Below are 22,875 nucleotides of genomic sequence, written 5' to 3' on the forward strand. Positions count from 1 at the left end.
TTCTAAAGCATTTATCTTGGTGCTGTGTGCTCTCAACTAACAATTACTTTTCAGTTTCTCTGAACATGAAAGTGACACATTTCTGAGAGGATTAGGAGGTATCGTCCTGTGATGAGACCTTCAGTGTTGTCCCGCAACCAGCAAACACACAATCTTCCAAAAATCTCATTACTATGTTCCGTCTCCCCACTTGAACAACTTGGTGCAGCCAATGGCATCAAAATGGTTCCAGGCCCCACCAGAGACCATGTCAGACATACAATCTGCATTTGAGCTCTTCATTGTTTTTGCAGGGCAATGCGATTTAATTTTTCACTTTTACTCATTTCTATTGCACAAAAACATGAGCCATCAAGAGAACACTGGAGGTCATTGGTCATTTACATTTTTTATTAAATCTGTCAGGGTGGTTTAGACTGTTTCCTGGATGGGAGGCTCATAGCCGTCAGCCCTCTCCACCTTGGCTCCAGTGTCATCACCAGTTGCCTTTACAGTGGTGCTGGCTCCGCTGCCCTCACCGTGGAGCTCCATCAGTTTTCCCACTGCAACGGACCACAAACGGCTTATTAACAACCAAAAAAAAGGTAAAGAGGACACTGATAAATGTAAGCAGGTGGATGTTTGAAGTGAGAACCACAATGACACTAATGTTTCGTCCATCACGCCCATTCAAGATTTGACCTGGAAACCCGTTTGTGCAAACTCGCTTCATCCGTCCACACAACCAATGAAAACAGTAGTTTCCATGCATGGGAACATCAGGCGATCTCATTGGGCAGTAATCAGGCGATCACATGAAACCGAAACATTCGTCGTAACACTTTCAATAGAAGCCTACATTACAGCTGTGGACCACTTACACTCAAACTTGGGCTTCTTCAGCATCTTGACCTTGCGAACAAAGACGTCGTGGAGCGGGTAGATGGACTGGCAGGCCTTCTCAATGTCCTTACCAATACTGTCGGGGATCCTGGAACACAAAATACAACAAATTGATGCAAAGGAGGTCACACGCCTCCATAAAGTGGCAAAGAGCCTCTTAGTTGACCAAATGTCTCGATAGACAAAGCCCTCTTCATTTGCTGCCATTTTTGATCATACCAAAGACTTGTATCCAAGACATTTATGGACATATCTCTGGTAATCTAGATATAAAATGATGCTTATGTACAATTCTCTGTGGAGAAAGAGTTTGACAGATCTGTTAATTAGTCCAACTCATTTAATAAGCTAAATCTTGCGAGTGTTATCGGAACAATTTTTTTGATCAAGGACCACCTTAAACTGGTCGGTGAAATTAACTAAGGAAAATGACAAAAATGCCAACATTAACGATCCAGTAATACCATCCAATCAGCAAAAGCAACTACACCTAAAATGTAATGGATGTTGGCCATTTCTATGCAAATAATGTCAGCGTTATGAAAATAATATTCATTCAGTTGACAGGAGAAACTGCACATGACTTACATCTTGTTGACGACTTCCTTCAGGTCGTTGGTCTGAACCTCGCGGGTCATGATCTCCATCATCTTCTTGCGAATCTGACGGACCTGCTGGTGCTGGGCGTAGGACGTCTTTCTGATCTGGTTGGTGCGCTTCTTTGTGAAGCCCACGCAAAACAGACGCAGAAGATAGCCGTCGGTGGTCTTCACATCCACATGGGCTTCAATCATAGTCTGAGCAGAAAGAACAAATCAATTCTGGTTCGACTCATCAGGAATACGACACCACTAAAGTTTAAACGTGACACCTTTCAATTTTATATGCATTACTCTGTAGACTGTTGCCTGCTTTGCTTCCCTCTTTCCAACATTCCCTTCTACAAACAAGGTACAGTTCCACAATCTCAGAACCAGACTGCAGTTTGGTTCAATTGGTGTTGGGTAAACACACACCACACTTCAAATACAATTTAGAAAGCATAATTTAAGAAGTTGAGGAACGTACAACTGCTTCTCCAAAAAAACCACACCATTGGCCTAACTGAACTGTTCTATTTTCTTGCAGCTCAATATCGGTGTTCAGAATCCAAACAGTGTAGTTTGGTCAACTATTCTCTTTAGAAGACAGAAATTATGCAGAATATCATATATATCACATAAACAAAGATTGCGCTTAAAATAACTCCTACACAATCAAATCTCCTCAAATTGACGAACGAGTTTCCTTTGAGAGAATTGTTACTGTTCACCCATTGGAATAAATTCTTGTAATACTCACTACAAAACTGTTATATTGACTAAATCATTATGACTGCTTATGACTCAAAAGCTTCTTCTTAAACTGTTACTGAAGAGTAAATTTCCATGCACGAGTTGAAACTGCCACTTGTGTGAGTCACAAATCAATTTTGATTGTACACTAGCACTGCTCCTAAAACCAGTTTGTTGCAGTAGTACTCATGCTTTTGTTTGTATGCAGCCAAATGAACCTAAATAAAATATTATTATGGAACCGATGGATATGTAACCCGAGTTACATATGGAATCTCTCCACTTTTGAGATGAGGATTATTCAAAGAAACTCAAAACGGCTACAGTGACATTTTATGAGGGGCGTGGAGTAATAAAGTAAAAACCACGATCATTACCTGCCATTTCTTGACCATGGAGCACATCTTGTCGCGGGTCAGGTCCATGCCGTGGAAGTTGGTCAGGCAGTTCTTGCCCTGAACATCCTCGGTGATGAGTTTGAACTTGCGGAAGGCCACCTCGTCGTTCTGCAGGTCAGCGAGGCTCACCTCGAACACACGTCCCTTAAGACCATCAGAGGCGATTCCTAAATGGTTGGAAAAACAAGGCACGTAAGAAAATAAAGAATAAAAATGTAGAAATTAAAGTAATGACAATATATAGAATCAGTGGAGCCTCAGCAATGGGTATTTTTTATTTATTGCACGATTCAAAATCCAACACGTGTGTTGAAAACTATAAATAGAAGTGTGTATGAGACATTAATGTACATATACATAATTAATACAATGTCTACTTACTGGTTCCCTGAGTCCTGGAGACCAAGGTCTTGCCAATATTGCGGATGTTGAACATGGCTGGTGCCTTGACATCATACCAGTCCTTCTTGGAAAAAGGATCGACACTGCAAGAGAGAAAGAGACAAGCACGTAAAATGACAGTCCACCGGCACAGACAGGGTTACAGAGCAGACGTGCACTAGCAATGAGGGCTGCGCAGGACGCACTGCAAAGGACACAGCTCAGGTTTACGCCGATCCGATCGATTCACCAGAGGCCTAAACAACGTGGTCATACAATTCCGACCCTCTTCAGGTTGTCCAACTATATCAAACACCATTAACCTGATCAGTAATCAAGCATTAGTGCGTCCGTCAGCCATGTTTAATAGGTAAGCTCGGCTAAAGCCATGCTAGCGTGCAGTGTCAGGAGCCCGCTGCAAGTCACGTTACGTGTAATAACTATGGGACCAAACTAAACTGTCCCACAGCTAAACGCGACATCTTGATATAATCCAGAAGTAGTAGAAATTAAACTTAATAGCACTAAATACACGAACTCAAGAGTAAAAAAGGGAGACGGTACGTTACGATTATACCCAGCGCGACAGAGGCCGGTGACGCGACTAGCGCTGACCCAGCGGCATCTACTTTAAATCGGATTCATCCTTCACATATTTTATAGCGGCGCGACACCAATGTAAAGGGTAAAGCCTGTTTCGTGTAACGATGTAAGCATTTTCTACTTACATCTTCTTTTTGGCACCTTTTTTGCCGCCTTTGGTCAGTCTCTTATTCTTGCCGACTGCCATGTTGGCTACAGGGAGTGAAAGAGGAAGAAGGGAGAAATACCGCGAGACTTAAAGAGACCGATCACGGACGTGAGATTTGGGTTTTCTCGCGAGTCCTGTGCATTTCTATCGGCGCCCTCTCCTGGTAAAAAGGGGAAATAATATTCAGAGGACATGGAGATAATGAACTGTGAACCGTGTCAATAACTTAAAGCAAATATATGCCTTTATTCTTTAATAAGCACATGAATACATACTTAAGAAATGTCCTGTTTCATCTTTTACACAGACAAGCTCCATTCTATACAGAAGAATACAGACTTGAAATATATAAAAGAAATACTACACTGATATTGGACCGATAATATATTAGCCATTGAATTGCATTTGAAAATCAATTATACAGAAAAACAGAAAAAGTACTTATGTCTTTCTGATTCTGAATTTCTCTAAAGAGACTAAATAATGTTTCTGAGAGATTGATTTAATTTTACCACTGTAGATATTAATTTATATATACAATTCACAATGTCAACACCTATATTTGCTTTCATGCATATCATGTGATGTGTTAAATGTGAACTCTTAAATGGGCCTCAATTATAGTGACCAATATCGGAGGCAGGAGTACTTGAATGAATAAAGACAAGCCAACATTGTGATCTCTGAGCAGGCAGAACCAGTTTCTTTGTGTGTTAAGACAACATAAGGGTGTGTCGCTTGTTATCCACCCTTACTGTTGGAACAAAAGGAAGAATTTTGTCTGTTGAAATCAAATCATATTAAAGAAATGACACAATATTACAGTAAACATCTCATTGATTTTTAACTATTGTCTTTGATGCTAAATCATAAGCAGAAATGATAATCTTCTGCTCTCATAGTGAGACCGACCAACAGGATGGCTAAGAGCAAAAGATGATTTCATTACAACTTTGCTATATGCCACTGAATGTCTCAATCTTGGAGTCTGATTATCTCTACAGAGCTGACAAAAATAATAAGCCATGATCCATGTTCAACTCAAAGGTCAATTAAAGCCTTCCGAAGCTTTATTTAAGAAGGTTTTCCTTTTGGCTGCCGTGAACAAGTCTGTTGATTTCAGGTCATTACACCAGAGAAGAGGCCTGCGTCTCTTGGGTGGTGCCGCTGGCTTCCATGACTCCCAGGGTCCCCGAGGGCTGAGCTTACGCTTATGAGAGGTCAGCGGTAACAGTGACGCCAGTTTCCTCTGTGGAAATAACACGCATACATACATGCTCAGCCATCCTGCAGAGCAAATATGAAGTACACAAAAGGAGAAAATACATACTTACAAGTGGGCATTGTTTACGTATACAGATTATAACTTTACAGATTGGGATTGTTTTTAATGCAATAGTAGACGTGAAACTGGGACCTCTGGTTCACACAGCTACGCGGTGGTGATTTGAAAAGGCAAGCAAAGCAGAGCTGTCACTTTGCTTTAATGTTTGTTTTTAACATGGGATGCAGACATCTGCCAATGAGCTGTTGTGCTGCAGAAAAACATTTCAAACTACATTTCAAGATCGTCTTTATATTTCCATTAAAGCATAAATAAGGGTTCGGTGCTTGATTCCCTCTAAGGGTTTTTAGTATATGGAACAGTAAAGTTATGATTGATTATTTATTGTATTTTCTCATCTGTCACATTATGAGGTGGGATTTGATCGAGAGTTAATTAATGATCTATATATTGCTTCTAAATTAATATACAATCTACTTGGTGCAGATAGGTAGAATCTATTCATCCATATTTTTGTTTTCATAGTAATAGAGTATCTATATGTTGTACTGCAGCTGTGATGACATTTCCTGTGGTGGATCAATATAGCCAATTGTATATATGTGGTTTAGAACAATCCATATTATCTGAACTAAATCTTCTGCAAAGTAACAAGCAGTGAGATAAATGTAACACAGTAAAAAGTATAACATTTTATATCTAATGTAGTACCATAAAATACCAGTAGTGGAAGTACTCAGATCCTTTACTAAAGTAAAAGTATAAATAGCAGGGTTTTAAAATACTATTACAAGAAAAAGTCCTGGATTCTTTTTTTTACTTAAGTAAAAGAACAGAAGATTTATTAGCAAGGTGTACTCACGGTAAATAATCAAAAGTAAAAGCACTCATTATGTGGAACGGCTGTGTGTTATGAACATGTAATACATTATTCTGTTTTTTTAAAGGAGCTAAGCCAATTATATATATTTAGTATACAACTGTGTAGACGAGTAGTATGATGAAGTAACTTTAATTGTGAGAACATCTATTTTTACCCTTGAAATGTAGTGAAGTAGAAGTAAAGTAGAAGTATATTATATCAAAATTGTACAGGAGCCGACTTGAGTAATTGTAATGCGTGATATGCCCTCATATCCCTGTCAGGATGATGAAACGCATCGTTGCTAAATAAACATAGAAGCGCAGTTGATTCTCCCCGAATCCCGGCGAGTCGTGCTGGAGAGCCACCTGAGCGGCACACACCTGCCAGTGAGCTGAAGAGACTGCTTCCCCCTGCGCATGCGCCACTCATTCAAGGGCTACACTGTCATGGCGGTGACGAGCTGAAGCTACCGGGGTAAATCAGGAAGAGAATGCAGCGCAGCTGGGTTAACGTTGACGTTTGAGCAAGTCGGAGGAGTTTGCCCGGGAGGACCGAGCGGACAGCTGTCGTTGTGTCGACTTCTGCCGGAGCTACTGACGGACTTGCCCCCGTTTTTTCCCCCCAGTTTGCGAGTTTTCGCTTCTGCCGAGCGTTGTTACCTGTCAAGTGTCTGGACTCTGACAATAGCAACTTCCACTGCTGTGCGGAGGTATTAAAGTCACCGCGGCGGCCGTTGGAACGAGCAGAGGGGACAAGAGGTTACGCGCGAGCTCCGCTTCACCTGCTTCACCTGCGTCCCCTTGCTTCCAACCCCCCTCCTCGCCTTGTTACCTGCAGCAGACTTCCTCGCTGCTTTTAACGACACTACTCCAGCCGTCTGTGATCAAGTTATACGGAGCAGCGGAGTAGTTCACCGGCGAGTGAAGCGGTGACACATCCAGCCCCGCAGTGTCCACGGCCGACGCGCTATCTTTGCGCTTTTTTTCGCCCACTTTAGCTAAACAGTATTTGATGGGGTGGAAAACGTTTGCTTTGTGTGCCTGCGTACTGTCAACAACCCAGCTGAAGGGGAGCTAGAGCCCTCTTTCTCCTCTCGACATCGGCTGCACTCCCCCCTCCCCACCCATTGGAGGTGAACAGGTGCCTTACCTGTGAACGCCACCTGTCCCGTCCTTCCTTAGCAATGGCTAGCGAGGAGACAGCGGGCGCTGCGCAGCCAGGTGATGGAAAGGACGAGACATCGGGCGCCGTGGCGCTCACCACCGGAGTGCCGATCCGGGGGATAAAGATGAAATTCGGCGTGCTTGCTGGCCTGGTGGAAGTTGGGGAAGTTTCCAACCGAGACATAGTGGAGACGGTGTTCAACCTGGTAAGCTGATTACGAGAGCTTAGGATAGGCCTTAGATAGCGCGGTGTCACGCCGTGGAGGGCGACTGTCAGTGACATCTACATGTTTGCAAAAGTCTGACATCATCCATATCGGCAACAAAAAAAAGAGAAGGAAAATGAGTCGTGGATAGTCTTTCAACACAAGAGTACTTTTTAGGGAGAAGCACACGTTGGAAACGGTCATGAGCTTTTATTCTGGTTACCCTAATATAAAACTGAAATATTTTGGCATTGGATATCAGAAAGCTTGGTTTAAACCAGTTTTTAAAATGACTTATTGTGTATCTAGTTAAATACGATGAGATGCTAAGTCAGGAGAGTGAGCATGGCAGCAAAGATGTTGGAGCAAATCAGCTGGTGCTTTTTGTGACATATCCAGGTCAGGCTGTGTGTGTGTGTGTGCGTGCGTGATCTGTCTAATACCTGTTGGTCACCAGCCATTCCTTATCCTGCTTTGAATGTCTGCAGCACTGATCGCTGCTTTGGCTGCACGAGATTTGAATTGACTTTGCAGCCCCGGCATGAGAAGAATGAACACACTACACTACAGGTAGCAAGGAAGTTAAGGGTGAAGGAGGGAGAGCATGCTCATTTCGAGTGTGGCTGGTTAGGGGGCGGGGGAAACGGAAGAGAGGTGAAGGTGGAACCAGCAAAACCGCTTCGTCACTGTAACGACACAATGGAATCCTTTTTTTGAAAAGGGAGGCTCATCCTCCATGTCTGTAGTCAAGTTTGCTCCAGCACCAACCCCCCACAGGAAGGTAGTAAGGACACTTCTCATGAGACGGTTGACCTACTAATCATCCAACCACTGGAGGCCTGAATAGCTGCCACGAGAAAGCAGAAATACAGATTAAAAGTTGAAGATTTTCTCTATAGCAACTACGTCGTATTCTTTTCTTGTTGGGCCTAAGATGTAGACAGACACTTTTTTTCTCCAGAAGATACACATGTTCATTAATATCAATTTAAATCTTTTGGTCGCAAAAATCAAATGTTAAAGAGTCACTCAGAGCAGCAATAAGTCCTCATGTTTGAGAAGCTGGAAGCGGCAAATGATGAATTGATGATCCACTAAGTGTTTCAGCTCTGGCATTGCGCGGTTTCACGATGTCTCTGGAGTGTTTCAGTGGAAAATGTTTTGGCAATTGTCTACTAATGAAGACGAGTGCTTATTTGAAAATAAGGCCAGGGATTTCAACTTTGAGTGGCTAATGTTGGCAAGTGACATTTTGGTTTTCTTTGTCTTTAGTAGAGGAAATACATAATTTGATAGAGATGCCTCAAATATATTGCGGTCGTCGTCGCGGTTATTTTGAACGACCATCAGATAAAACATGTGACTAGCCTAGTGGCTTTAGATTTTGTGAGACAGACGATATCATGAATATCACAAGGAGGTATTGTTTCCAGCGCCACAGTCCAAAGAGAGATGGCGCCTAATTACTTTTTGAATCTTCGTGAGCCAGAGAGTACTCCAGGCATATCTTTTGACTGAAATATCCGTGTGCAGCTCTGTCTGTGCCCCTGGGAGTCCCATGTTGAGCAAGGTCAGTGTCATTTCAGGGCTTTGAGCGATCGCTCCATGCATTCCATTATGCTCGCCACCCTCCACATCCTCGGGTCTTTCAATAGGGTGATAATCTGATTTACCAGAGGCCAGACTCTTCTCTTTCGCAGTATTGTATTTGCAGTCTTCTCAACACACGAGTCCTCCGTTGTAGTTGGTTGAATGCAACATAGATTCCTCAGGAAGATTGTCTTGAAATATTCCAGTGTGACCTAAAACAGTGGTTGTGATGACTTGTGACACACGGGCTGGAGTTAGAAGAAAAACGCTCATTCTGCTGGCATTGTTTTCGCCTCGTATTCCCTCGTACCTCATGACACTACTGTGGGGGTTGATGGTATTGTGTGCTTCAGTTAAAAGTGCAAGTAGAGTTGAGAGTGAGAAGTTGAACCCGTTTTAGCGCCTCTTCTTTGTAATGCCTAACTAATATTAGAACTGATATGGTAATGTCTCCGTGTGGTGCAGTATCCTAAACGCTCAGCCACTCATTAGCTGCATTCTCTCATTCTTCTACTGAGAAAGTATGGTTGCCAGGTCATTGCGCGTGGTCCGGACCAGTCCTTGGCAATATCAAACTCCTTTTTAAATCGGGGGCGGCAGTGAACTAAACAAAAAATAGTTTTGCTTCATTTCGTAATTTTTTTTAATTGTTCATGCATGAAAAACCAAGTATAAGCACAGTATCACATTTCAAAATATAGATTGTGATTTTTTTTTTTTTCAGTGGCCAATTTAAATAAGTGGCACGACGATATATATAATTATATTAGTATTTGAAGCAGCAATATGCAATTTATTTCACACTGAAACAAAGGACTAATAATAATGATGTGACAGGGCTGCTCTCAATTCCACTGAAGATAAACGCCCTACTTCACAAGCCCATGAAGCTTTCTATAATCGTTTTAGTTTGTGGCTCCAAAAAAAAACGAATACAAAAACCATACTGGCTTAGATAAAACACTGGGCAGCAGCTGGCAGCCACAATATGGCACAAACCTATCATGCAGGATGCTTCTTGCACCCCACAAAGGTCGCGGTAAACAAAGTTGAACATCTAGAAAACCAGAGAAACCAGTGGAGACCGTTTTGTGTCTACCAGTCACATTTCAAATGGTCCAATGGCCACTGGTGTTTTAGCCCTCCAGTTTGTTCTGCAAACTCCTGAGCAAACTATCTGGGTCTCTTGAACTTTGTCTGTTATTGTTTTGACTTCCTTTCCCAGACACCTTTTTATGGGAGGCAGCACAGTCACGTTGGTGTGAGCTCCTGTGCTGTAAGTAGCAGACCACGCTTTTACAGGGAGCAGCACTATTTTGGTTTTCTTGGTCCCGCTTACCAAAACAACGTGTCCAGAGCTGCAGAGTGTGGTGTTGATTCTAAGTCGGGTTGCAACTAAATGCTACTGAGTGACAAATCCAGCTACTTGTTATTTTCAGTTGACAACAGCTGAGCTAATAGGCAGTTAATATTGAAAGTACACTGTGGCTGCTGGTGATTGGCAATCAGTCAGCAGCCGAGGCCACCCTCATAAAAGCTCTGTGTGACGGCTCTCGGGCCATCACCCGTGGGTTTCCCCCGAAAGCACCAAGGATTACCAGACCACAACGACGAGGTTCCGTTCGGTAACATATTCTATTGTCACACACACAACACACAGCAGACCGCAAGACTGCACCTCTGCTCACTCTCCTGCTCCACTCTCACCTGAGAGCTTTTATGAGGGCGGCCTCGGCTGCTGACTAAATGCCAATCACCAGCAGCCGAGGCCAAATTGGAGACAGCTGCCACAAACACATTTCTGCAAATAAAGTTTTCTTACGTAATGACATCTCCTTATGTAGGATGATCCATATGGGCTGGCACTAACAGGCCCCCATTATATCAATCCATGACTTTTTTTAAAACAAAAACAACGGGCACATGTCGACAACAAAAAGACCCACCATGTTCCAAAAATCCTGACGCACTCATGCGCCAATATGACTTTGATGATCACTCTTTAACATCACAACGCTGCCTTCCACTCAGTATTCTGTAAACTACTCTGTAAACCATTGACTGATGGAAGGCGCTGTGGCTCATGGCTCCTCTGTAGAGCGACACAGGAGATGGGCGACTTTGATCTGTGGAATGTAACCATGGGTTTACCTGAAAGTCAAGGTCATGTGGTTGACTGCTAGCTGTGGACACCTGATGCATTGGTGCACGGTTCATGTCACCGGTTGTCAATACACACTCAAACTTTACATTACAGTATTATTTATTCCCTTTTTTAAAATATGCGGCATAAATTAAGAGTGCCAAAGACACGAGGCCAACGGGCAACATATTAAACCGATTTAATGGACAATGAAGATAATCATTGCAGCCCGTACATCTATATTGGGCTGAAACTATAAAATAAATGTCCTCTTATGTTTCAGGTCTGTATATATGTCATGCTATGTGCCTGTATTTAGTTTCTACAGAACTACAGAAAAAGTAGCCACCTTACTTTCATCTGAATTTCAGGCTGTCTGTCTTTTATTTCCAAGCGTCAAAGAGAAGATCGGATTTATTATATTTTTTCTGAATTATTTTAAGTCATCGTTTTTTTTGTAATAACATGCAGTCTCTATTTGATGGTGCGCTGTCATCCACTTTATCATCTCTTGTACTGATGTTGACACAGAGGATCTTCCTTTTGAGTTGCTGGCTGTCATAAGTTAAATTAATTGTTCTAAACTACATCTTCGCTGTGCTTCTTAAAATAGTCTTTTTCTTTTTTAACCTTTTTCTTGCACCACACTGCAGGGGAGAATCATGCAAAGTAGCTGTGACTTGAATTTATAATGCATCAGGTTTTTAAATCGTGAAATTGATTTCACAAGCTTTGCTCTCGGTATCAGCAGAGGCTATTTTTGCATTTACTTACTATAATAACTAAGAATGTGAGATATGGTATTAGAAACGTTTTGATAAGTCATTTTTGCTTGACCTTTTTTGAAATCCCATATTATTAGATTTTTCCTCCTATTTAGCCCCAAAGATGGTTTTAGTTATACGTACAAAGGTTTTTGGAAATTCGGCGTAAATTACATAAAGGTATTTACTTTAGCAGTGTGAATATTCCCCAGCTTACTCGTGACATGAAAAGAACACAATAGGGAGGGATCAGTCATATGTGATTGAGGTGTAACAATTGCGAAATGTGACCTTTCAAATCAATAATCGCCGCAATAAGGTTGGACTTGCGATCCTGAGGATCAACATGGCGCCCTCTTTTCGCCCCCTCTCCGCAGTGTGTGCATATGATGTCGACAGGAATGCAACAAACCCACAAACCATCCCTTCAGTGGCACACAATAACATTGTATGGAGTGGTCGGGCGAGCGAGGGCGATCCCTGTCCTCTCTCCAGGCATGCGTTCCCTTCCCTGGCAGTAACAAAGAGCCCTCTAATCTGACGCATGAATGAAACCCGATCTGCTTCCCTCTGTTATCTGTTGCATCGGCTCGATTCCACGGTCACACCTTTCCCCTTCTTCTCCACTGTAGCCGAAGGCCGTTGGAAGCTTCTGGGGTCTGTTGGCTAAACAAACACGACTGTTTATAGTCTTACGTTTCTGATTTCTATGTTTCTAACATTACCTCCAATGAAAGTTGTGTTTTTTAGTGACCTTTTTTTATTTCTCCTACAAGAGAGAGCATTTTGGCCATTAAAGCGTTTTGTCTGTAACGTCTTGTGGACAGTTGAAGCAGTAAAATCAACTCGATAAGCAGTTTAAGCATGAGCACACAGGTTGGACTAGCCAGCATGCACTTTAGCTTTCACTGGATGTTTGTATGGTTTGTCATTATTTAGTCTGCATGCAGATCAGATAAGGCACCTCACCTGCTGGGAGCTGACAAACAGGCCGACGGCCTCGGGATTCAACAATGTTTTCAAAGAGATGTGTACACTGAGACACTTTAGTGTTTTGCACATCGCACATTTTGAGATATTTGTTTGATAAATCTTGAACGAGTGTTTTGGGACTTTGTCGGAATCTGAAATATCTCTGGGGGGTATTTTATTTTTTCTACTTTAGACACTAGTTATAAAAACTTGCTCCACATGGCAATTTGGTGCTTATCTAGCTCGAGGGAGTTGGTCTTTTTCTCTGAACTGCGTAAGACCTATGTACAGCTCAGTGTTGGGGTTATTGTGTGATCGCTGTCACAGTAATCTGACACAGCACAGCATATTTGTACACATATTTTAATGAAAATGCTTGAATCCGGTGTGCTTATTTGTTGACTATTTGGTTTTGTTTACTGCTGATAAACACGAGCAGAATACATTTTCTGCGAGACACAAAGCGGTCCAAAGTCTTGTGTACATTGTAGGTAGAGAGAAGACACACTAGTCGATATCTAATCTGTTGTTAACTTGAGTTTGGTTTTAAAGCTGTTGGAATAAATACCAGCTATTGGCGATGAGAGGTCATCCCCGAACCACAAGGTAAAAAAACCTTGGAAAAAGACAAGTTGTGGTGTTAATCACATTTTTTTTCAAACTGTGGCTTGATATTTCTCATCATATGCTTTTTTATAAATCAATGAAGCCATATTTCCACAAGTGAGTATCTGTCAGTTAACAACAGACTCCATTTTTTAATTTAAAGCGTGCAACTTCAAATTTGCTGTTAATAAATCGTTAAATTGCTGCGTGTAAAGTAAAAGATTAAGCAGTCACAAATAATTTCTCTACATCTGATGCTGCATATTTTTAAGAAAACGGAGGCAGACTGTAGTCTTCATCTCGGCCGACTTCTATCTATCTTATTGTTTCTTCTCTAAACAGTTCCGTCTCACAAAGGAAATTTAACATGATGTTATGTTGAAGGAAGCTGGGAACAGGACCTGCTGATGGAACACCTTGAAAAACAAAACGGTCAATGGAACTGTGCCCAAAGTCGGCTACAGGGGCAATTAGAAAATGCTCTTTATTTAATGTAGACTAATACTGTACCATCCAGAGAATAGCTTGAGTCAGGTTCCCTAAATTGGAGAATACAAACTGTTGCCTCCAGGGCTTGTCATACAACTTATATGAAAGAAATAGTAACATCTTTTGACAGTGGGATATTTGGATCATCCAGAGTAACAGGGCCACTGATCCTGAAAGGAGAAGATTATGATGAGGAAGATGCCCCGGGGTCAAATCTCAAAATCTGGGCAAATAACTATCCATTTTGAAAATGTTTCTTTTTCCCCGACACAATTGGCATTTAATAGTGTGCCATCAAACGTGCTCAAGGTTACGGTCAGAGTTCAGCTAGAGAAGTATATAAAAGATGGATTCTCAGTTACTATTGTCTTCTAATTAAAGCAGTATCAATTCTCTTTATTTTTATGTGAGGAGGTCATGTTGGCACTTGGCAGCAGCATGATAATAAGAGTAAATTACTTTAGCTTCTCCTGACTTGGCTTGTACTCACTGGCTTAGGGAGTAAAATAAAGCAATAATTTTGGAGCTGTTTCAGCCATGTTTGATGAGAAGAGCTTTCTCTTGACAGAGCTGTTTCTCATGGTTGTTCATCAGCTGGCTTTGCTTTCCTCTATTGTGTGTGTGTGTGTGTGTGTGTGTGGACTGAATGCCTCTCTGCTGCTGATTCATTTTGACTTTTGTGGTTTGGCTTTATGTTGCTCAAATTACACTTCCCTGGGCTTCTGCATGATCCCCCCTTTAACCCACCCATCCATTATCAAGCTGCTTATTCAACTCAAGGTATTAGTGGCAACCGGGACATCTCAGCCACACCGGATTAATTTACCCCCACAACTTTCCATCGAATGTATAGCAGGTCTGTGAAGAGTTGTTGTTCCTTTTAGGTTATCTAACAGATGCCCCAGAGTTTCCTCCAAACCAATAACCGAACTCCAAAGAGAGCTGTGTCTGGGAAACATCCTTTCCTGATATATATATATATATATATATACAGGACTGTCTCAGAAAATTAGAATATTGTGATAAAGTTCTTTATTTTCTGTAATGCAATTAAAAAAACAAAAATGTCATGCATTCTGGATTCATTACAAATCAACTGAAATATTGCAAGCCTTTTATTCTTTTAATATTGCTGATTATGGCTTACAGCTTAAGAAAACTCAAATATCCTATTTCTAAATATTAGAATATCATGAAAAAGTATACTAGTAGGGTATTAAACAAATCACTTGAATCGTCTAATTAACTCGAAACACCTGGAAACACATTTTCAAATGTTTGATTTTGTTTTGCTGTTATAAATCTTTTTTTTAACTTGGTCTGAGGAAATATTCAAATTTTATGAGATAGGATTTTAGAGTTTTCTTAAGCTGTAAGCCAGGCCTATTCAACTAGCGGCCCGCGGGCCGGATACGGCCCGTTTGAGTTTAACTACGGCCCGCAAGACTGCCTGCAAATCAGTATAGCTTGGTAAGAAAAAATAAAACTGACGGAGACGCCTCTTCTATACATTGAGACATCTAACCCAGAGCCATTGAGTTTCACTGTTGCCTCAACCAAACCTGTATGGTTACATCTTTATGTTACGCACCCGTGTTGGTTGCCGTTGTTACCCCCCAACTGGTTTTCAAACCTACTGGTTTCCCTGCGCGTGCGTTGTGTTCTCTTAACATCTGCAGCGGGGCTCTGTCTCGCGCACCAGATTCGTCACACATTCACAAACATATTGCTGGAGATCTTCAAGCCACCGTTCATATCCATTTCGGCGATTACGATTGTATAAGTGAGCAGTGCATCACAGCCACGGAGGAAGAAATACATTTTCGAAAAAATAAAAATATAAAGATCGCCCGACCTGGTTTCGATCCCTTTCACGCAAAAGGAGACTGCGCTCAAAGACATGCAGTCTGTGCGCTGCGCCACCAGATATTAGTTTCAGCTCAAGTAATTTATATATTGATGCATTAAGTCACATTTCTTATGTTTTCATGGGAACAGTTTGGTTGAAGGGATCTGAAACAACTGGTTGCCTTGAGCGGATATTTACACTTTGAAACATGTTTATAGTGATGCTTGTTCGCAACACTTTTGCCACACAATACCGACGCATTTTCATGTGTGACTGTTTACCTGTGGAAATATACATTACTGTTTTTCATTTTTAGCCATTATTTTATCAATATTCTGTGCGGCCCTCACACCCCCCGTGATTTTCTTATTCGGCCCACTTGCTACTGAAGTTGAATAGCCCTGCTGTAAGCCATAATCAGCAATATTAAAAGAATAAAAGGCTTGCAATATTTCAGTTGATTTGTAATGAATCCAGAATGCATGACATTTTTGTTTTTTTAATTGCATTACAGAAAATAAAGAACTTTATCACAATATTCTAATTTTCTGAGACAGTCCTGTATATATATTTGTTCCTGACTGAGCCTGTCTCTTACAACACAAAGACTTATTATATATTTTTTCCATAGGGCGCATAGACCTGTACATTTCAATAAAGAGTTAAGTGAGTTCATATAGTTTAAACTTGGACTAGTTGACTAGTCTAAATGTAAGAAAACAGTCAAAATGAAGCACAATTAAAGGTTAAATATTGTCCAAAAATACATTGTCCGAATTATAAGAGCCATTTGAGAATCGCATAAAAAAAGAAGGCAAAAAAAAATCAGCAATTAAATGCTGCTGAAATGGATAAGTCCAGGGGGCGCTCTGGTCGTCCGGTTAGGAATGTGCCTTACAAACCCAGTGTGTGTGTGTGTGTGTGTGTGTGGCGGGGGCTGGGAGACCGTGGCGGGATGGAAGTGAGTCAGGAGCAGCTGATGAGTTCAGGCCAGAGAGGAGAGTCTGCTGCAGGAAAAGTGGCCAACAGCTGAGACGGCATATGTCAATATGTCATTTAAATGTGTGCATTCATAAAATTATTAATTCAACAGGCTAGTATCGCTGGCGACTAGCGATGTCAGCTCTGTTAAGTCGACTAATTGCACAACTCCATGTGCAAACTCCATACATTATCCATTGTACCCCCGAGCTGTTTCAGATTTTTGATGCTAAGTGGATACTTCCAGAATACTTAAAGTTTCGCGCTATACAGCTCTACGACTGGAGTTCATGACTTCAAATTTGAGCGTGCGCGTGATAATTGTTTTTAATTCACTGGACATTAAATGCAAACAATTTCTAGATCCCCAGTGACTGATGCATAGCGGTAACAGACATGCACACACACACACCAACGACTGCCGCTTTAATACGCGAGCACGGTGGTTTAATTGACACGTTGGAACACGATAGCAGAGCTCTGGGCTTAACGAGAGGCAATATTAACCTCCCGGCCCGCTGTTTTCCCCTCACGGTCGGGGGTCTGATGATATGCTAATTATGCTTGCCTGCCAGCCAAGTTTCAGTGTGGGATGCTGGAAAAGGTGTGAATACTAAAATGTAATGTAAACCTCAAGGCTTGAGGTGTCGGCTCGCCTTTGTCCCTGTGCAGGAGGAGATTACTCAAAGGAAAACGCAGGATCATTGTTTGGGAGAGCACAGAACGGGTTTATTGCACAGCGCCTCAATCCCAAAACAAAGTCCTTATTTTAGGCAGATTAAGCCTTTATATACACTTTATTAAACACACCTGTACATATTACCTGAAGATATCCATTGTTTGGAGGTCTGTTGTGATGTTGAAATGGCTTGAAGGCTCACTGAATGGGACGGAGTCTTTTGCTTGACGCACCACGGACCTCAATGTAGTGATTTCTATTTCCAATAGAATTGCATCATTTTGTTATCATATTATCTCCGGTCAGAACATTTCACTCTCGTCAACTGTCACCAATCTGGGTGTTAAAATGGATCCTCACCTGACCTTTGAGGCCCACATCAAACAAACATGTAAGACCTCCTTCTACCACCTCAGAAATATTGCTAAACTCCGTCCCTCACTCAGCCTATCAGATGCTGAAAAGCTTGTCCATGCCTTTGTCTCCTCCAGGCTGGATTACTGTAACGCACTTCTCATTGGGACTTCTGCCAAGAACATCCAGAAGCTGCAATACATCCAGAACAGTGCTGCTAGGATCCTGATGAGAGTGCGGAAGTATGAGCACATCACGCCCATACTCAAATTATTGCATTGGCTCCCGGTCTCACTCAGGATTGACTACAAAATCACCCTCTTCACCTATCAGTGCATTCATGGAAATGCGCCTCATATATCAAAGAACTTCTCACCCCACAAAATTCCACGAGGAGCCTACGCTCTGAAAAGGCAAACCTCCTTCTTCCCCCCAGGACCAAACTGAAAATTATGGGAGACCGAGCCTTCTGCTCCGCTGCTCCGAGACTGTGGAATGCCCTCCCAAACCAGCTGAGGACACCACAGACTGTGGATGTTTTTAAAAAAGGCCTAAAAACACACCTTTTTAGAATAGCTTTTCACTAGATTTGAACATAGACGTCGCTGCTTTTATTCTGTTTTATCTAAACCATTTTTACTTTGTAGCACTTTGAGTTTTGCCCATGCAAATTAAAAAGTGCATTATAAATATAATCTATTATTATTATTATATTTAGTTTTTTAATATGACGGTTTAATCTACACTTTCTTTCAGTGCAGAGTTAGATGTGGAATAGTGTGGTAAAGGCTCATTGTTGATCAGTGATCCGCCCACTAATAAGCTTTTGTCTATAGGTGACAATGACAACAAAGATGTTTTCTGTTGGCGACCGAGGCATCTCTAAAAGTTATTTTTGCTCCCTTTTTCTTCCCGCTGACCCGATCTGAACCGTGAGTTTTGTGATGTGTAAACCGCTGATATCGGTCCTTTACTCGAATAAATTGAATTGTGTTTTCAGCAAATGTTGATGCTGCCCCAAGATCCTCTTGCACATAAGAACTCTGTTTCCAGTTCACCGTTTAGCAGCGCTCAAACCCCTCCTCACTGGTTCACATGCAGTATTACCCGAGAGGGATATTTGGCTTCAATAAAGTTGTAGTTGATTCTTTATTATGTTACTTTGTGCTGTGATCCATGATCTATGTGACGTGCAGTCGGGAGGCAAAGTGCAGTTGGAGTCACCGCCCCTTGTGCTCGAGACACAGAGCTTTGCGTTTTCATTTCGTGGACAGATGGTGATGGTGGTGACGATATCGAACCGTGTTTTACCACAAACAAATCGGCCTTTGCCCAACGGGACAGTCACTGAATCCTTGCACACTGGTGACCTTTTCAGAGTTTTATTGTATTCTTCCCCATGCTTTTAAGCACATAGTTTCAGCATGTGGCTTAGTCGTGGGTAGGTCTGAATGATTCTACTTTTCTTATGATATTATCTGCCTTCAAATCTCGCCGAGTTGTTTTGTGCTGTAGTTTGTCAAAGTATTTCCATGTTTATTTATTACGGCGCTATGCTTGTGTTATAGAGCTGTCAAGTTGAAAGTGGTCCTGTTGAAGTGGGAGAGAAACTACAATGTGTGCATCTAAGACCAGATTGCACAACAATCCAAACTTCTGCCGCGTGTGTGTGAGTTTTTATGAGTCTGAATAGCAAAGCCAGAACAGGGCCTATTGATTGATGCCGTAGATAATCTGTCGGCAGTCAAGACAACTGTCTGCCAAATCTGGTCCTGTACCAAATAATTTCTGCCCCCCACGTAATCTGGAAATGTATTTAGTGTGCTACGCTTTTAAGCATGTAATGTAGATATAAACATTTTAATATCAAGTCTAGCAAATGATTACAGTCTTGTTGCGTATTATGGACAATGCATCGTGCTAAAACAAGGTATAACAGTATTGGAGATAAATAACCGATAAAAGTACCATTTATCTTTACTTCAAACACAAATTTAATATATTGATATTTTTATTATTATTATGGAAACAACTTGCCACTCCTATACCTTTTTTGGTTTCTATAAAACACAGAGCTGTAGGTCCAGAGAAGCCCAGACCAGAACTGCACTATGCCAAGAATAATGTAAACATTACTCGGGCATTAAATGTATTCCATTATACAAGAAGTTAAAGTGATCCTGGAACACACACACACACACACACACAGAGGCCTGTATTTCCACAGCATCTGTAGGTCTGTGTTGGTCGTCCAGTGCTGGGGGAAAAATACAAAAACAGAACTTGACTGCCGACCCCTCGGCGATTCCTCTACCCTTGACCTGCTTTCTCCCTCTCTGCATCAGCAACTCATCTGATGCCAAGGTCTGGCATGCAACCTGTAGGGAATACAGACGACACATAAGGGATGCAGTCCATATATAGATACCGCAAAATTAAATGTAGCACAGCATTTACTGTTGAAATTCTTCAAGTCGAGTAAAGCTCCCTTAAAAATGTGTGCCCTGCATCCACGCCGACCACCGGAGAGTTTGCTCGCTCTCAGGGGCTCACAAACCACACAAGGAAACTCCTCACTCCCTGTAATGCCAGCCACGGAAACAGGAATTGATTTCAGTGATTCAATGGCCTCCTTTACCTTGATTATTTGTCCTGTGTACAGTAAAGCTTTGTTCATGCTGTTCTGACTTGATTAAATGTCAGTAGTGAGTTCTGAAAATGAGCTTAACTGAAGGTAACATTAGCTTGCATTTGTAATTTGGCCACGACACCATTTTATTTATTTTCAAGTTTTTATAAGTGAACCGGGCTATATATTTAATATTAATTGAAAACGTTTCTCCGATTCCAAAGTTTAGTTGGTTAAGTTGGCAAATCTGACATCATGCTTACGTTGTTAAACGAGTGAGCATTGCAGGTAAAGTGTTATATCTTTGTGATATGGTAATGTACTGTAAATAATGAGATTTTCACCCACTGCCAGAATTGTTTAATCAAAACGGCAAACTCTCATTCACACTGAATTCTGTCCCTCTATTAGACAGAAAAGCATTAAGATTGTTGTTGTGATTAAGCTCAAATTATTTGTTTATTACTCAAAGACAGAACTTGTGACTTGAGGAGGAGGAGGAGGAGGAGGAGGAGGAGGAGGAGGAGGAGGAGGAGGAGGAGGAGGAGGAGGAGGAGGAGGAGGATCTGTGTGTCTTCCTGTACTCTTACTGAGATTGGCGCAGTTTTTGAAACTAATGCACTAAGTTGATCAGTTTTACATCATGAATGCATACTGGTACATTTAAGTGTATAGTACTACTTGGGAGCGGATTTAAAATGATTATGTAATACCTTTTGACAGTTGTGCTTTAATTTTGTATCAACTCCTTGCATTAAAGATGTACCTTTATTAACTGATCTATGAGTGGCATGTAGCAATGGGAGTAGCTGGTTTTAATCAGATAACCTCAAGAAACAAAGACTTCCCAGATAATTTGCATTTATATGAATATTTTATGTTGCGCTGAAACATTTTCTTAGACTCGGCAACCACATTTCAGAGTTTTTAATCTGACAATATATAAGACATATATGTTATCTTCCTTTAGACCCCACCCCTCTTGCATCATAGAAGGGCAATGCTGTCTGTTTGGGTGGGAAATATTGTGATTTCTCTTTTTCTTGGTACGTTCTTCTGCCATAATTCACATCAAGAGTCTTTGTGAGATGTCAAAAGAATGATGCAGTAACCCATAAACAGTCGGGCTGTCGCGACATCAGGCGACCCCGTCATACATCTACAGGACCGTCAGACGGGCAGCACCTGGTCACAGGCCACTCAAAGTAAATGTTAAAAGGTCGGACGTGTTCATGCTGCAACATCGCCGGGGTTATCAATTTGGCAGCTTGCATCACAGATGTTGATATTGAATTATGTCCAAGTCATCAAGTTTTAACATTAAGTTTTAAAATCCCAATGGCACCTGTCTCCTTATCTGAAACATCCAAACAGATTTCTTTGTATCTCCAAGTCCAAGTGCAAAAACTCCCAAGTTTTCTTTTCCTCAGATTGTTTTGATAAGAATAAGTAAGCGTAGAATTTCTGGAGAGAGATTGGAAACAATCTGCAGGAATCCTGTTGGAGAGCAACAACTGATAAGGGGCTGCAGACGGTTTCCTGCTCCCACATTCTGGGTTTGGTCCAGGACGTTGTTTAGCTTGGTGCTAAGCTGACCAGATCCTGTCGCATCTGGTCTCTTGACAAATTCCTTCAATAGATAATGGCCTCAACAATAGTTTCACACGTCTGACATTTGCTCTGTGAAATGGCATCTCTGCTTGTCATTTTTCATGATTTTGGTGCTTCAGGAGCAGAAGCCCACGTCGGCAATGAAACAATGTCTTTTCTTCTAAAGACATTTCTTTGGCATTTCTGCTTCATGTTATAGTAAGAGACAGACACTAGGGAGGTATGGTGACATGTGGCAAAGGGCCCAGGGCTGGACTTGAAACCGGGCCACAGTGAGCTGCTAGGCTGCGTCTAAATTAAAAACATCCTTTTTTAAAATCGTATCAAATGTTTTCTTTTTTTAGGCTCATGGCACCTTTCACAATAATTAGGTTATCGATGATATAACCGCAATTGTTTTTTTCTGATCTCGATGCTCATCACGTTTTCATTCTTTCAAAGAGATGTCGCCAACACGATGCCATAATAAATAGAAAGGTTTTCCCCTAATTATGAGACTTCAAGGTTTTTTATTTGCCTTCTGTGCCTAGACAAGCAGTCCAGACACATCGGAATTATTTTTGCAGGGTTCTCCGAGTCAATAGAGGTACAAAACAAACACACTATAATAATAATAGTAACCGTAATAATAATAGAAATATGAAAAATATATTACAAAAAACACTACAAAAAACACACTGTACATAGTGGACTTCTTTGAAGAGCGTCGACCTGCTCTTGTCTTGTATCGCGGGGACGGGCTCTTTAGGGGGAGATGGTAGGTCAATAACAGTATATGCCACAGAAGTGCGATGCACTCTGTGTCGTCTGAAAGCTGAGAACCTGAAGATGCATTTTGGGGCAGCTCAGCAGTCTGTCGATTTGTTCTCGTCATAAAATCAGAAATAAATTAATTCATAGAAATAAATTGTCAAAAAGGCTACAAGACGAACATTATGATGGA

The 22,875-nt window shown here is 41.4% G+C and overlaps 2 protein-coding genes across 2 annotated transcripts in view; one reads left to right on the forward strand and one right to left on the reverse strand.

Annotated features, from left to right (window-relative positions):
- Window positions 1–372: 372 nt before the first annotated feature.
- Window positions 373–3,808, reverse strand: rps3a (ribosomal protein S3A). Its single transcript, XM_056409970.1, has 6 exons — window positions 3,724–3,808; window positions 2,996–3,099; window positions 2,594–2,781; window positions 1,471–1,679; window positions 861–970; window positions 373–542 (listed from the first exon to the last, which is right to left on the reverse strand). Exons 1-6 carry the CDS (start codon window positions 3,783–3,785, stop codon window positions 412–414), a joined length of 804 nt encoding a protein of 267 aa, XP_056265945.1. The 5' UTR covers window positions 3,786–3,808; the 3' UTR covers window positions 373–411.
- Window positions 3,809–5,021: 1,213 nt separating this feature from the next.
- lrba (LPS responsive beige-like anchor protein) overlaps window positions 5,022–22,875 on the forward strand; it is a 181,634-nt gene continuing 163,780 nt past the window's right edge. Inside the window, 1 exon segment of the mRNA XM_056409971.1 lies at window positions 5,022–7,265. Within this exon segment, the coding sequence (XP_056265946.1) occupies window positions 7,080–7,265 (186 nt within the window). The 5' untranslated portion in view covers window positions 5,022–7,079.

The sequence above is a fragment of the Pseudoliparis swirei genome, chromosome 24 (assembly GCF_029220125.1).
Source record: "Pseudoliparis swirei isolate HS2019 ecotype Mariana Trench chromosome 24, NWPU_hadal_v1, whole genome shotgun sequence".
Lineage (NCBI taxonomy): Eukaryota > Metazoa > Chordata > Actinopteri > Perciformes > Liparidae > Pseudoliparis > Pseudoliparis swirei.